The 16,976-nt window shown below is 30.9% G+C and overlaps 1 protein-coding gene across 6 annotated transcripts in view; it reads left to right on the top strand.

Moving 5' to 3' along the window:
• Positions 1-16,976, top strand: part of LOC146537816 (uncharacterized) — a 134,411-nt gene that overhangs the window by 105,604 nt on the left and 11,831 nt on the right. For 2 of the 6 annotated variants that reach the window (XM_085188957.1, XM_085188963.1), the window contains exons 5-19: positions 4,069-4,140; positions 4,311-4,358; positions 7,829-7,913; positions 8,600-8,646; positions 10,122-10,232; positions 13,302-13,316; positions 13,460-13,615; positions 13,725-13,922; positions 14,095-14,124; positions 14,798-14,965; positions 15,085-15,202; positions 15,382-15,468; positions 15,952-15,989; positions 16,295-16,504; positions 16,665-16,808. In XM_085188957.1, the coding sequence (XP_085045083.1) occupies positions 4,069-4,140; positions 4,311-4,358; positions 7,829-7,913; positions 8,600-8,646; positions 10,122-10,232; positions 13,302-13,316; positions 13,460-13,615; positions 13,725-13,922; positions 14,095-14,124; positions 14,798-14,965; positions 15,085-15,202; positions 15,382-15,468; positions 15,952-15,989; positions 16,295-16,504; positions 16,665-16,808 (1,527 nt within the window). The remainder of the gene's footprint in view (positions 1-4,068; positions 4,141-4,310; positions 4,359-7,828; positions 7,914-8,599; positions 8,647-10,121; positions 10,233-13,301; positions 13,317-13,459; positions 13,616-13,724; positions 13,923-14,094; positions 14,125-14,797; positions 14,966-15,084; positions 15,203-15,381; positions 15,469-15,951; positions 15,990-16,294; positions 16,505-16,664; positions 16,809-16,976) is intronic. The other 4 variants (XM_085188959.1, XM_085188958.1, XM_085188961.1 and 1 more) reach the window with 4 other exon arrangements.

A 16,976-nucleotide genomic window follows, 5' to 3' on the forward strand; every position in this document is an offset into this window, starting at 1 on the left:
TATATTTGAATGAAAAATACTTCAGAAATTGCATATAAAGTGAAATGTTTTTTCAAATATTTTGAAGAACATAGTTTCTTGTATTTAGCCTAGAACTAAAGTCTTCAGTAATTACTGATGTAGATATATGTAACTGTTTTTTTAGTATATTTTTTATTTATTTACTGTATATAGAGATATATATAAGATTTTTAAAATTAGGTGTAAAGATATTTTGTTATTTTATAACACTTCATAAATTTCACGTAGGCCTTATTTTCTTAATAAAATCTTGAATTTAGGAACAGCCAACATTTATAAGTTGTTTTTACCTAAAGATTACGTAATTTTGAAAATATTTTAAAACATCAAATATACTATACTTCTTACAAATTATATAAATTCCATTAAAACAAATATTTAGTGCTAATATATCAACTATAATATAACTATCATTAAAACTAAACAGTGAAGTGATAAAAACTCTAAAAAAATGGCAATGGTAGTGTCGAACAAGTCCAAACTGTGCATGTGCTCCTTGGTATTGCTTGTGCTCATCGGTGTTGGACTAGCAATGGTGTCGACACTAAAACTATTAGAGCCGAAGGGAGCCCATCATTTAGGCACCGCCGAGAAGTTCAGCCAATCGAAACCCACTCCCAGGATTGTTGACAGGGTAAGTAAATGTTGTTAAATCTTGTATATATTTATGTAAATAAATGAAGAGTAAGAATTATATTTTTATAAGCAGTAGTGTGCATTTCTTATTGTGTAAGGTGATGTTAAAAATTGTTTTGTTAACGATATAAGTCCGCCGCTAGCTCATTAAATACAGGTATTAAGCATACTTATTATGTAAATAATTCAGATCTTTGAATTAAATAAACATGTATGTATTGTATATATAAAACAGCCATCATAACCTAATTAAAGAGTATTTGATTGTAAGCGCTGGTTATTTCTTTTTCAGATTCATGCTTATACTGACATAGCAGAGTAGGCAGAGAGATTAGCGTTGAGATATTCCGTTCTCTACTTTTTTTGTAAATGGTAACATTGCAGTTGAGCAGCAAAACTCAACACCGTTTTTTGTAATATACTAGGAAAATTAACATAATATATTTTTCCTGACGGGAATCGAACCTACAACCTTCTCGTTCACTATCCCTTTGCCGCGATAGTCTTAAGTCAGTTTTAGTAATGCCATAGTGTGCGAAATTGCATTCTGTTGATAGAGGTTAGAGTGACTTATCACTGAGATCTCTCAAGGAACGTAGACTTGCATATTTAACATTAATTTCAGACCTCTACGCGATCTTGAGAAACATTTTTTTTTTTTTGAGTTACGAAACTGTTAAAAAATATTGTAAAATTTAAAGCAATATTTTAAATATTAAACTTAAATATTTGTTTTTAACTAAGATTCATTAAAAAAGGTATTTGTATAATTTTCAACAGACAAATTGACTTAGGCCCCGTTCCCGTTCGATAACTTTTATCGAAAATGCCAATAAATTTCGAATAATCCGCAAAAAAGCGGTGCCGCTATCAATTTTATTTACATGTCAAATCCATTGTGAAAGGTATTGAATATCTCGTGCGCTCCCCAATAAATCATACGTAGAGAAATATTAATATATTTTTGTGTAATGCTATCGCTATTTACAAGTTTTGTATTATATCAGAAGGGTTTTGTAAGCAGAGGGAACCTAGTGTTAAGACACTCCATTCCACGTTTTCCGCCGAATTTTGGAAGCACTGACGGTAAAGAACAACCACTGAACAAAGTTTTTGTCTGTACAATAAAAAGATCATGAGATAAATTGAATTAGTTCTATTATTCATTTCTAATACCAATGAAAAATCCCAATGGTAGTACGATAACGATTTTAAAAAAATCGCATTACAAGTCATATTAAAACAGAAACGAAATTCTACTTATTACATAAATAATCCTAAGTAATCGCGAATGAAGCAATATCGCAACCATATATTTTATATTTAAGCAACATTTCATTTAAATTTGTTATATATTTTTCTATTATATTTATATAAACAAAACTGTTTCAGCAGATTAAATTTACCTCACCTTTCTCAGTAATCCATATTAAGTTTGTTTTAAAAGTTGCTTGAAAGACGCCAATCGAAACTCAAGTTACTATTAAGTTTCGTATTTTGCAAGTATAATTACCGTTGACACAGTAGTACCAACTTTCCAGCTCATTGTTTCAACTTTATACAACTCCGACGCTATTGTGAATGCACTTGATAATTAAATCCAACACTTTTAAACTTGATATCAACAATACAATATGATGGAGACTTTGACAGTTTGAAATTTGTTAGCAGCTTATTATAAGTTTTATTAAACTACGAGTAAAATATTATCTATATATCTATTTATATAAAATCGAAAGGTCACTCACTCATCATGAAATCTCAGAAGCTACATGTGCTAGGAATTTCAAATTTTGCATAGGAGTTACTTATAGGACGTAGGTGCTCGCTAAGACGGGAATTTGCAATATTCGACTTCTAAGGGGTTGTTTTTGGGGTTGAAAGTTTGTATGAAACTTCGTCAATACAAATGCTAGGAGTCTTAAATTTTGCACGGACGTCACTAATAGGACGTAGGTACTCATGGAGACAGAAATTAATAATAACATAGTTCATACAGGCGAAGCCGCGGGTGGTCCGCTAGTATTTAATAAGAGTAAACAAATGTATAAGTAAATTGCGTTAATTAACCACCGACCTCATATTTCTGCTTTGCTCTATCTATATAATATGCAGTTAAATTAAAATATAAATTAAAAAATATTATTGAAAATAAGCTTTGTAGGTGTCTATTTTATGATGTTAGGCAGAGGAAACCTAGTATTAAGACAGTTAGTTCCCCACTTTCGGACGATTTTTTGAGGCAGGGCGTTTTAAATTGAGCTTGCAAGATTTTACGTGTACAAACACATATATATGTTAATATACAAAGGCCTAAGATATAAAAGTTTATAAAAAATCAATTTTATACATAATTTTAATATAATATACCTATTAAATTCGAAAATAACTATTTTAGATTCTTGACGTCTGACTTTGTGCGAACTAATTACACTGGTGTCGAATATTTCAACCGTACTCGTATTCTCCGTATTTAGTTCTCTCGCCTCTGGGATTCTACTAAAGCTTGTCAAAGAGATCTAGTGGAGCACGAGATGAGTCTTACTATAATGAAGTTCAGTTGAGATTCCAATGGAATGATTTATTTGGATTATTTATATATTAGAAAATAAATTTTCTAAAATATTATTTTAAAATAAAATATATTATAAAGTTTATATTTTATTTTATAATAACATTTTTATAATGTTCTATCAAAGTAATTACAGAATTAATTTGTATTTTCAATATGAACCGTCTTATTTTCTTTCGAATGTTAACATAATATATTCTATTTATTCGTAGATTCATCCTTGGTTAAAATGTAAAATCTCTGGCTAAAAGTAAAATACTAAATTAAAAACAACAAATTATTTACTTTTCACTATGGCTTACAATAATGTAATAAGTAAATTAATTGTTATATTAAAAGAAAAAAAAAAGATTTAGCAACAATTTAAAACATAATTATATCCAATAAAATAACCGTCTAATAAAAGGTTGTTTTATTTTTCAAAGGAATGCTACCAATCCTCTCTTAATAAATGTATGAAGAACGTCAACCAGCCAATAAGAGCTATCCTCAAAGAACATTTCTTGAGTATTTACAAGTATGCAAAGTGCCGAATTAAGCTGGACATTACAAAGATCCTGTGCTAAAGTTTGGTTTAAATTTAGTGCAACGCCGCGTACGCAATGATTGACACGGACCTTGGGACGCTCATGCTTGAAATTGCGAAAAATCGATTTAAAAAATATTTCAAAAATCCGATTATATTATATGGATTATATTTTCATAAGTAAATTTTTAATCGATTCTTTATAAATGTGTATGAAATTTGGCGGTCTTTTAAAAAAAAATACGATCGATAAATTGTCAGAGGTTATTGTAAAATGTTTATTTCTCGTGTGTTAACCGTCCTAATTATACAGGGTGCGTTCCAAGAGCTCAAACTGTATGGATCTCCCTCACAAGCTGAAGTACAGTGTGTTAATACTTTCGAGGTAAGTCAAAAGTTTTATTTTTTAAAATTTATACAGCTCTGGCTAGTTTCTTGGATAAATATTAATTATTATAAATTTTTCAAAAACTTTCATATTGAAAAATATATAAAATATTGTTTTTCTCATTAAATAATAGATTTGTTTTACAATATCAAAAAACATTTTAACAGGAAGACAGAAGCAGTGAAGTCGACGAGATAGATATAGACAATTTTTTGGTGACTAGCCATTCTTTATTTATTTTTGTTTAATATCACCTAACCTCGCTATTATTCTTTAACCCTCATCAAATATATTATAGGCCAAAATGTTATTATCAAAATTGACATTTTCGACCTTTTTGCACAATAAATATCTCGATAGCTGTTTTAAGTGCAATTTTGTTGATATTTTTTCATTATCACGAACAATTTACTATTAACGTCATGCAAAATTGGATTTTAATATAAAATCATTTAATATTAATCGATTCTATCAAATTATTAACAACCAAAAAATAATAAATTGAAATTTTAAACTTTTCATATAAATTAACCGAGTTAAAGAATACTAGCATACATATGTGGTGTCTACTAACACAATGCATTGTAAATGTCTAAAATTAACCAAGCTTTGTTTAACCGTTTGTGTGAAATTATGTTTTCATTTCCGTTTAAACGTACACATAAATTCATTTATTTACATAACTTGGCACTAGCGCTAGTGTTGTAGGAACCTTTGGGGTTGAATTAATGTTGTTACCGTCTTTAATACGTCCGCAATATATAAATCTTGTTTGTGATATATTAGTGATGAAATGGTAATTTGACTATATGTTTTGAATCATGAAATAGAAGTAATAAGTTCAGGCTTTTTCCCGTTTAAAAAAAACTTAGCAAGAGGAACAGAGAGAAATTGGAGTTAAGACACTATAAAGATAATTTTAAGGAGATACTTTTGAGCAGCGGAAAGTAAAAACTTCTCTACAGAGATGTTTACAACTCAAATAAGTTGGAACAAGCATATAAAAATTTCGACATAGCTTGATCAGAACATATGGCTCACTTGTCAAAGCGCTTGCGCTAAGAGATGCCAGTTCAAATCCCGCTACAATATAATTGAAACCATTATATCTTACGATTCCGAGATATAAAATGATTTCAATTGAAAATGTCTCTCATATTAAATAGTAATTGTTCTTGAAACTCATAACGTCGTGATTGAAAAGAATGCGGCGGGTTTTTAACAAATAAACGGCAATGAAGACAAACATTAACTGTCGTTATGGGTACGGCTTGTCTTAGATAAGCCGTGAGTGAATGAACGCTTTACAACATTGCTTTGTTGTTTGTTGGAGTTCTTTGTTGGACTTTTACTTAAGTGAGAATTTGAAAGTAATGTAATATAATACTTGAAGGATACTTTTATATTTTTTTATTTAAAAAAAATAAAAAATATCACTAATAAATATCAACTATTACTATTAACAAGATTAGATGATATATTTAAGTAGCTTAAAATATTAGCTTCATTCTGTATCCCGCACACAGAAGAGTAGACAGAGGGAACCTGACTCAAGACACTCCGGTCCTATTAAAACGCGTCTTTCCCAATTTCTGCTGAATCCTGAAGGCATTGCATGTCGAATGGTGGAACTTAACGCCGGAAACAAAATTGTAATTTAAGTAATTTAGCATTATAGTAATGCATTATAGTATAACTCTGTTATTTTTTTAATGTTTCATAACATCAAAAAATTTTAAAATATATTTTTATATTTTCACTTAGTAGTGTACTGAGCTTTAAGATAGCGACCCCACGTTTGAATTTAATCGATTTCCGTTACTATTGTACCAATATTTGCTCAGTTCTAACAACATACTGCGTGGTCTCTTATCTATGTAATAGTAGAGACCCTTTTGAATTTCAGGTTATTGATCTTTATATCTTACTATTTAAATATTGAAATTTTTAATTTTTTATAGCCAACATAGTTAGATGTATTATAAATATTTGTGGCAGTTTTCATTTTTTTTTTAATTTTTGTTTTTAAATATTAATATTAATTAAAAAAGGGACTGAATGATGGTTACTGTTTCGGTAGTATAATTTAAAAGATATACCAATTTTACAAATAACCAAATATTGTGCAAAAAAATTTAAAAAAGAACTACAGACCTTTAGCTCTCTAATGACCTACTACTAAGACCTTTTATAAATAACTAGAAAATGTTCACAAATATCGCGAAATGCGATAAAAATAAGTAAATATATATGAAAATTCTGAAAGCTCGTTACTTTTGAATAACAAAAGCTAAGTTTTTCAGTAGAATTCAACATTTTAAACAAAAATATTATTTAAACACTTAAAATTCAAATTGAAATTCTGAACATCACTTAATATTCAAGAACTTACAAATCTTGACTTTCAACTTCATAATATAAAGATCAAATCAAACTTCACCAATACACACTTCATTAGGTAGACGGTAGAACACAATTGAGACGCGGTATTCATATTCATACCTACCCCATAATATCAAAATATTCAGCGAAATTACGTATTCCGTAAGGGCGTTTGTTACCGCTTCCGTAATCAAACGTCTTCGTAGTATTTCTGTAGAGACGTTATATGGGGGGGAAATATGATGTTCGTGATGTACTGAATTCGTTTATTTGTTATGGTTTTTGTTTAATTTTTTTTGAGGCCTTGATTGTGGGTTTCATTCCCACTCGAGGAAATTAAATAGGTACTTAATGTTAATGTTTTCAATTTCTCCCTGTGAAACGCGGCGTTGAATTCCGGAAATTGGGGAACAGAAGTTTTACTTATTACACTTCGTATAAATAATTAATTGGCCTTTTTTCCATAGAGAAACTATTATATCCAAACATAATACTAAAATAACATATAAATATTCAAAAAAAATATAGTCAAATTACCATTTCAAAGTTATAGGCAATAAATATCAAATATCCATTTATTTTCTAACGATAATTTGTGTAAATTAAGACAGAAACTCTATTTCTATTTACATTTAGTAACTTCACTTAAATGTTCTATAAATTCAATTTGAGCCATTACAACAACTAATACAATTGTTTCTTAGCGACTAAAGTTTGTGTTTCAAATGTTCTATTAAAAGGAAAACGTCCATACAGTCAATCGTTTTCGTTTCAGCGCAGTTGATTATTTAATATTTATTTATTTACATCCATTCTATCCATCAGCCTTTTAAAGTCCACTGCTGGACATAGGCCTCCCCTAATGCTCGTCACTCCGTCTAGTCCTGCACCCTCTGAATCCAGCGGATTCCCCCTGTCTTCTTCAGGTCGTCGGTTGGTTGGAGGATGGCCTGTACTCCTTTTGCCGAGACGTGGTTGCCATTCGAGGACCTTTCTTCGCCATCAGTTGTCGGTACTCCTGACAACATGGCCTGCCCATTGCCAATAATTGTTCATAAATTAGTTAAAATCTATATTTTTTTTAATTAACAAAAAAAATATATGCAGTAATAATTTTTAATCTAATATTATCAATGAAAAAGAGAAAACAAAAAAGAAACATTTTTACCAAAGCTTTAATAACCTTATCATAACCGGAAATAATACGCTCTCATCTAACAAATCCTCAAATCCTGGGATAATGCTGCTTAATTTAATGTTAAAAACTCATACAATATGTTTTGAAATTAATTGTAAAACACAGGTGGATCAAGAGGAAGGTGACTCGGAGGGTTCCGGCCGTTATGGTACCATACCGCCGTTCCCACCGCCACCTCCCGGCTTAGATGGTAACTTATTAAGCTTCATTTTATATGCTAAGCCTTTTTATCCTGAAGAGTAATCGTTTCACTTTATGTTAAATTATATTGTATAAATAATATTTATGTGTCACTAACGGTAAATAAATTATTTTATATAATACATAGAAAAAATATATTAACATAATAATGAGTAAAATAATTCACGATTTTCTTTGATATATTTTCTTATTTTTTTTTAATCTTCTTCTTAGGGCTTCTGTTAACCCAGAAAACTTGCCACTAGCTTCCCAAGGTACTCTATCCAATGCTAGATTAGAATAATTAAACACGACATTTTATCAACAACCTTAAAATTTGATATAAATTGAGCTAATACGATTTTTAACGTTTCCTCTATAAATAAATAATATCCCCACATAATCTACAATTACATTATGTAATATCAAAAACCTATTAGGAGGGCCGTTGAAGTTCGTGCGGTTCCACTGTTTGCCGGGATTAACGACTGTTTGTTTTACGCGATACGTAATTACGGCTTGACTTATGATAGCAACTAGTGTTGCCAACTTTCTGTACATCTAAGACTTTAGAACGCCTTGACCCTTCAGTTTGTTGTAATAACTCAGCTTAAACAAGGGTTAAGCCAAGTTAATGAGAATTTAAGATAATTATATATTATTATTTTTTATTTTGTATATGAATTTTGTTTACAGGATATCCTTTGCGACTTCGTGGCGAGAAAGGAGAGAGAGGATCAAGGGCAAGATATTCTTAATTCGATTTATATAATAATTTAGTATATTTTTATTTATTTTATTTGTATTTCATAAATGATATCGACGAATTGTCGTTGCCAAAATATATTTTTATGTTTCATTACTGATAATGTAATATTGCTATCATTTCTAACCTAACCCATAAACAAATGTAAGATACAATTATTTACTCTATAATATTATTAACATATTATACTATTTTATATTTCCACATATTTTAATATATTTATACTGTAGCATAAACCTTTTATAAATATGTATATCATATTACTTACTATATAAATATAAAAAAAACGTTAAAAATACTTGAAAAAAAGGGGGTTTCCTTGTTCCATAAAATATCTCAAGGTCGACTGTCTATATAAATCGAGCGTATGCAAATTAATTCCGTAGCAAATAGACAGCTTATAAATGAAAAAAGGGAAGTATAGAGTCGCCAGTTAACAAACATGTGGGATTGGAACGCGAAATTCGCAGTTTTCACACAAAGGGCACCCTCCATTGTTCTACCGCACGATTTATCGTGTAGCGCCGCCTACCGTACGACTCTTTAATCGTGACGTACCGGCTACGATACGTCACTGTATATATTAAATGACGTTTTATCGTAATTGGGAAACAGAGAAGGTATAATTAACCTGGTGGAAATATAGCGCCTGGATGTAAAATTAAATATAACTATAAAAGAAAAATATGCTTTTCTGCTTTTATAAATATGCTATCATTTATTTATTTTTTTTTTTTTTTTAAATTAGCGACGAGTAAATTTGGAGAAATCTCTCTTAGTTAAATAATCTTCTACGATGCTATTATATAAATATATAATTTGCATATGTATGGTACAACGAACAAAGATTTTAATTGTTGACAATAAAGTAAAAATTAATACTTAATACTCTCATATTTTATTGTATCATAATTTTATTATTATATCACTAATTTCCTATTTATTTATTTATTACATTTTATTAGTATTAAATAACAAATAAAAACGTATTTAATAAAAAACTACCAACAATCGTACATTATAAACACGCTCTACAAACCCGTATCATGATATAGAGTCATTATGGAGCACTTAACACTGTTTTGATCAACAATGTTTCATAGTATTCTACTCGAAGCCTGCTCGAGCAAATACGGTGCGTGATTGGAACATTGCAAATAAATTGAAATAGGCGATTACATACAATACGGACTTAGAAAAGGTTAAGGAAAAGGGGGGGGTTAATCTCCTTAATCCTTATAATAGTGGGTTGAAATCATCCCTGACGGAAAGATTATACATATATATAATATATCTATAATAATATACTAGAACAAACAAACTATAACTATTAACATTCTCCCAAGTGAGGTTTAAATCCTTAAGTAGGCTTTATTATTTAAGTCCTATTTGCGCCATTATAAGCTGTTTTATTAAAATACTTTGTAAGTACTAATATATTTTTTTTAATAGGGTCCTCCTGGGGAATCGATTCGGGGCCCGCCTGGTCCACCGGGACCTCCTGGACCTCCAGGGCTGCCGGGTTCAAATGCGATTTCGGAGATGTCAGGATCTGGAGATGATGTAAGTAGCTTTATGAAAATATATTTACTATTAATAAATACTTGAATGTTATAAGTTCACATAAATCATATGAGATCAATATCAGATTTGATAGGATAGTGAAATGATTTTAGCCTTCATTCATTCTATTATGTATTCATGAAAGAGACATGAGGCCAGGCGCAGCTGTACAGTGTTTGATTGTAAAGGCGACGGTTGCGGCTTTGATTCCTGCTAGGGAAACTAAACTAGGGGAAACAAAGCGTGGGGTTGAGTTCCGTCACTTAACACGCAATATCTCGAGAGCGTTTGTTTCGGTTTCCCTAGATGAATGCTCACGAAATATGACAACATTTCTTAATTATGCTTAATTTGTGAACAAAACAGAATAATTATATGAAAACACTAGCGGACCCGGACGCGGCTACGCCTGCTTGAAGTATTAGAATATAATTTCTATAGAAATATAATTTCAATCTAGATGAAATGCTAAAAGTGACTATTATATTTATTTTCATAAGGATGAATATCAAAATGACGCGGTAACGCACGCGGTCGCGTAGCGACGACGGTTGTTATTAACATGGCAGAATATATTGCATGTCAAATTAGAAAGTATTTTAATTTATTAGTACATATGTGTAATGTAATATTATATAGCCTATAGCACTTCTGAAGAATGCAGCTTTCATACAAATCAAAAACAAAGTAAATCGGACCAGTAGATCCAGAGATCTTAGCGTTCAAACAAACAAACAAACAAACAAACTCTTCCGCTTTATTATATTAGTATAGATAAATAAAAGATAGCTTGTATTCTAAACGCTACTACAACGGAACGTCGTAAGCTAAAACTTATATAATTGTTCCTAAATAACAAACAAGTAACAGAGTTTACTCCTTTATTATAATAATACAAGCGTATTCTCGCTGTAAATTAATAAACGACAAACTATGTCTTTGTAAAGGCATTGTGAGTACACTTTAAAGTAAATTCCTGTGCAGTCTAGACCACACGGTTCTCCATTAACCTGCGGGCATCGCCTACCCTGTGTAAATATTAGAGTGGTACAAGTGGTAATAAAAATGTAAATAAAAATTATTGCCGATATTAAAATTTAGTTTTGAAAAAAGGGGGAAAGGGGGAAACCTCGGTTGACCTTAAGGACTTTCCGGAGGGCATGTATGAAGGGGCTGATGATTGTGGACGAGGTGAGAGAGGTATGTAGAGACCGTAGAGCTTGGCGCTCCGTTCTTAGTTCAAAATATTATATGTTTAAAAAGATTTTAATTATCTTTTTTTTATATTCAGTAAATTTAACATTTTTAAAACTATGCACGTCTCAAATAGTAATAAAAATATCCTAAATTGGACGGAAAGTAATAAAGAAAGAATATTTTTCGCTAGCTCATACTCTATTTTTCTATTCAATTTTATAACATTGACTCAAGATATATTTCAAAAGCCAAGTACAACGCATTAGTTGAAAATAAAATTTTATTAAAAGACATTTTAACAGAGAGATAAAACACTAACGTTATATTTCAATCGCTTAACGCTTACATTCTAAACATAGTCCAACCCATCTCTATCAACCGCATCGCTCGCGTCGCACGTTCGTATCAACCGAACGTGAATAGCCCATTGAAATAACTTCTATACAAATCCTTCCCTGAGGCGAGTTCACGATATATATAGTATTAAAATGACTTTTACTCTTTACTAGCATAATATTGAGAGGTTCTTTATTGCTATTCTATAAAAGGAGAAGAGTGGAATTGTATTGTGTGCGTTTTATAAACAGAGTAGCCAATGTGGCATCTCTGGTGGATATTATTAGGTTTAAGAAGATATTTTCTTTCTTTATGTCTTGCTGTAACGATTTTAAAGATTAAAATCAATATTATATTGATAAAAGTAAATGCCCCTTTAATTTTCATTAAGCTTTACGTTGTGTCCCATAAAGTAATAGGGTAGGCAGATGGAAGTTAGTGTTGAGACACTCTTTTCCCCACTTTCCGCCAAATTCTGGATGCATTGTGTGTGGAGTGGTGGGATACAACGCTGCGCTGGGTCGTTACCATAGTAAAAAATGTATAATATTAAATGTTTTATTTCTTCGAGTGGGAATCGAACCGAGAACCTGTGAACACAAATATAATATGTAACTAATTATTAATAAGTATATTATAATACAAAATTATAATATATGTATTAATAACGTTTGTATTATATTACTTATATTAATGCACACATAAGCAGATATTACCTAAACGTTATCCGCTTAGCAAACATCGCTATATGTAAACATTTGAATAATTTTAGTACTGAAATAGCAAAATTTAGAACCGAATTAACTACTCTTACAGCCAGAGTCCATTCCATTTAGAATATGGTCTACATCTTTCAAAACTGTAGCAATTTTCTAAATGTTAGTTCGAACTACCGGGAAACTGCGGTTCACTAAATTGGTACGATCATAACTAAGTTTACTATGCACTTGGCGCCCGCCCAATGCTCGATAGCAATCGATTCATTTACTTTTCCATGTTTTCCCCCTTCATAACTGACACAGGTCTAAAATATATTGTTTTTCATTTCCATTTTTTTTTTACAAAAGTAATCGTATTTAATAATATTGAACACAAAAATAAATGTACATTTTTAAATTTAATACAACGCCCGGTGGTTTTATGTGGAAAAATTAAATTAACACTCGCTGCAGTTGTAAAAATATTAATTTTGTAGTGTTATTCATAGAGTTCATATATTTTCTATGATAAACTACAGATTGAATGTATTTAGGTAAAAGGAAGTCATAATTGACTAATATATTTTTTACTTTAGCTTTGGCTTACCGATTTATGCTGTCAAATTACGCATATAGCAAGGTAGGCAGAAGGGACCTAGGAAGCTATTGTAAAGACACTTCGTTCCCATTAAGACACTTCCATTCCCCACTCGTTACCAGAAGCTGTAAAAAAATATGGGTAGATAATTATACTGTCGATCGTGCTAGACTAAAGATGCCTAATAATTTTATTATTGAATTATCTATAAATTTCTTTTCTTGCTGCTTAATGGATTAGAAGACTAAAGTTATGGTTTGTATTTTTTACTTTAACAATCGATTAATAATATTAGACTATACATTAACAATGTTTTTATAATAAATATTTAGCTTCTCTGAAGATTTTTTAGTTTATGTTTAACTTATTCAAAAAAGTATTTACTTTTGTTTTCATAGCAAGTGTTTGGTGAAAACTACGTATCACTTGGACAATGTGGATGTAACTCCAGTGTACTACTGTCTCTACTGGAGACTGCACCGGAACTTCAAGGTCCGCCTGGACCTTCTGGCATAGTTGGTGCGGATGGGAGGACCGGAGCTCCTGGTATTGCTGTAAGTTATTACTTTAATTTTTAGTAAAAAGTAGTTAATGAAATTTACTTATTTTCTTATTTCATATTAAAGAAAGAAAATAAATTGTATACATTTCCATATTGAAAAGGGTCAACCTGGGATGCCAGGTGAAAGAGGGCCAATAGGTCTACGTGGTGACAAGGGTGACCGGGGTGATGATGGGCCTCGAGGACCTGAAGGTCAACCTGGACCAAAGGGAGAACCTGGAATCGATGGAAGACCAGGTGTTGCCGGACCCCCAGGTCCGCCAGGTCCTCCCGGATCTTCAGATTATAGCAACTTTGATGTATGTTTCTAAAAAATTTAAACGTTTAATAAATAGTTCACTAAGATTATTTTTAAAGTACCTATGTAAGTTGTAATTAAGTTGTAAAAATTACTTTCGTTGTTTATATAAACAAGAATTTTATCTTTTAACATTTTCTTTTCATAATTTTCATGCTTTTCCGACTATATAGTCTAATTGGAAACCTAGACAAATATATAAGGTAAGATTTTGTTCTCTTAAAAGAAATCGAGTAAATTATACAAATAAGACATTTATATTATGTCTGTTCTTAGTAAAAACATTTTACCTGTTGAATGATAGGCCCATTGTCTCCAGTAAACAAAACGTTGCTACAAACTTTAGAAAACAGCATTATGCTTTTGATACATATCAAGGAAATGAGAAAGGAAATTTATTTAAGTTGTCACCGTCAAATTCACACAACCTCTGAAAATAATTTATGTTAAGAAAGAAAACGAAATTATTTTTATTAATGTCTTATTATATTGAAATATTTTTTGGGTTATCATTTGAGTAAGCATGTAAAAAAATCAACTCAACTTTTTATATGAAATTCGCAATATATTTTTCCATACTTGTTACGTAAACGTATTCTAAAAAGCCTTTTTTAGCTAAATATAATAAATAATTGTAATTTTATTACTTATTTACAAAACAGATAATTCATAAATAAAACAATTAAGTTCGAAATAATTAGCCTCTTTTACAGCTACACAACGTCAATATAATTATCTTTTCTTAGACTTACGTTTTCTATTACCAACAGCCCGAAAGGCCAAGAAATTGTCGAAAATATCTGGATCCCAACAGTTTTATATTCAAAATAATTTCGTTAGCTTAAAAATATTACGATATCTTTCAAATTTCCTTAGGAATCGCTGCTGGGTTCTTACGGTGGAGCAATCGGAAGACCTGGAGCGCCAGGACCTAAAGGAGATGCAGGTCAACCTGGGCCCCTAGGATTACAAGGGGAAAGAGGATTCCCCGGACAAAAGGGTGAAAGAGGTCAAATAGGACAAGCTGGTCCTAAAGGTGACAGAGTAAGCATCTATTCAAAATATTTTGTAATTGAAGTAAATTAATAATTATAAATAAAACAAATAATATTATATCAATATCAAATTATGTTAATGATAATTTACAATTGCTTTTCTTTTAGGGGCATCTCGGTTCAAAAGGCGACAGAGGATTGAAAGGTGATCGAGGCGGTCCAGGTTTCGACGGCCGCCCCGGACTTCCAGGTTCTAATGGACGAATTGGCGATAAAGGTGAAAAAGGTAATAGATTCTAAATTGTTCATAGTGAAATATGTTTATTTTCTATTATTTTTTTATCATTAACATTTAGGAGTAGTCAATAAATTTAGTATAAGCTTACAAGCTGACTTTTGTTTTATTTTCTTAGTAATATTTCTTAAGACTTCTTATGGAGTAAAAATGTTTTTCCTTAATTTTAGGTGAACGAGGTCTTCCAGGTCCACCTGGACCACCTTCTGTAAATACTGGCATTATTGGATTAGACGAATCGGAATACTTAGCTACTGGTAAGCTCTAAAATAACAAATACTGAATTAATAAGCGTATTTCACAGAAGTAATAATATGATTTACCTAAAGTTCATACTGCTACACTTATCTTCAATTTCTACCATTAACTTGTAATAAACACATGCTCTCTATTTCCTATTTTGAACTAATATTAATGTTAGAAACTGAGAAGCTGGCGTTCGTATCTGTATGGTAGTTTAATAGTTTCCAATATCGTCGTAGCTTTAACACCAATACATGCATAATATATAAGCTCATTTAATAGCAAATTAAATATATAAAATACAGAATTTTTAATAAGTTTAACGTTTTTTTAACTCTAAAATTCGGCGGAAAGTAGAAAACAAAATTGTCTTAATGGGAACATAGTGTCTAATCACTAGGTTTGCATGTTACATAGCTATGTGCAGGATACAGCGAGAAGCGAAAAAAATACTGATATAATATGATTGTTTCGTTTAAATATATTTATTTTTTTAGGACAACAACCAGCAGTTAGAGGTGATAAAGGAGAAAAGGTACATTTGTTTACTTTTTTTAAATTCGCTTTTTTTTCTCTACGCTGTGCTTTATCTTACCAGATGATGGTAATCAAAATCAGTGGGTAGTGTAAACGGTTATGGGTTCGATTCTCACTAGAGGAAATATTTAATATTTTCTTTTATTTTTTCATAAATACAATTAATACTGATTATAAGATAAAGAAAGGAAATGTAATATAAAGAAGAAGAAAATATAATACAGTATTCATTTTATATTGAAGTGACTTACCATAAAAAGTACATAATAATATCTGAAGTAATTTATTAAAATAATTATTTAGGGAGAGAAAGGTAGTCAAGGTGCAGATGGAATTTCTGGTTTGCCTGGTAAAGACGGAAAGGCTGGCGAGAGAGGCGATATTGGTCCATCGGGAATGCCCGGTATATCTGGTCCTCAAGGGCCGGTTGGTCTTAAGGGGGAAAGAGGGGAAAGAGGTCCCCCTGGTCCTGTTAGCATTGCCAATGGAGGGTCAGACATTATTACTGTTAAGGTATTATGATTTATATTTGTATCTTTCTTCTTAGAATATAAAATTAACATTGTGTTGTTATTTTTACAGATGTCATTAATAAAATAAAATTAAAAAAATAGTACTGCACTTCGACGGCCTTAAAATGTAAATATATACGTAATTATTATAATTTTTTTAGGGTGACAAAGGTGAGTCAGGCTTAAGAGGAAGAAGAGGTAGACCTGGACCTCCAGGACCTCGCGGACCTCAAGGCTTACAAGGAATCGCAGGTGTTCCTGGAAAAACTGGCGAGAAAAGTGACATTGGTTTACCGGGATGGATGGTACGTTTTAATAGTAATAACACAGTCATAATTTACGAAGTAGTTTTTGTTACTTTTTAATTCTACTGCTAATCATATTATTATTCCATGCGGATCAGAATACAAAGGTAATTCAGATATTATAAATTTATATTTTAAATATTAGTAAGGAAATAAGACTTCTGTATT

This window comes from Heliconius melpomene, chromosome 7 (genome assembly GCF_056956725.1).
Source record: "Heliconius melpomene rosina isolate 202511_hmr_F chromosome 7, ASM5695672v1, whole genome shotgun sequence".
Taxonomy (NCBI): Eukaryota; Metazoa; Arthropoda; class Insecta; order Lepidoptera; family Nymphalidae; genus Heliconius; species Heliconius melpomene.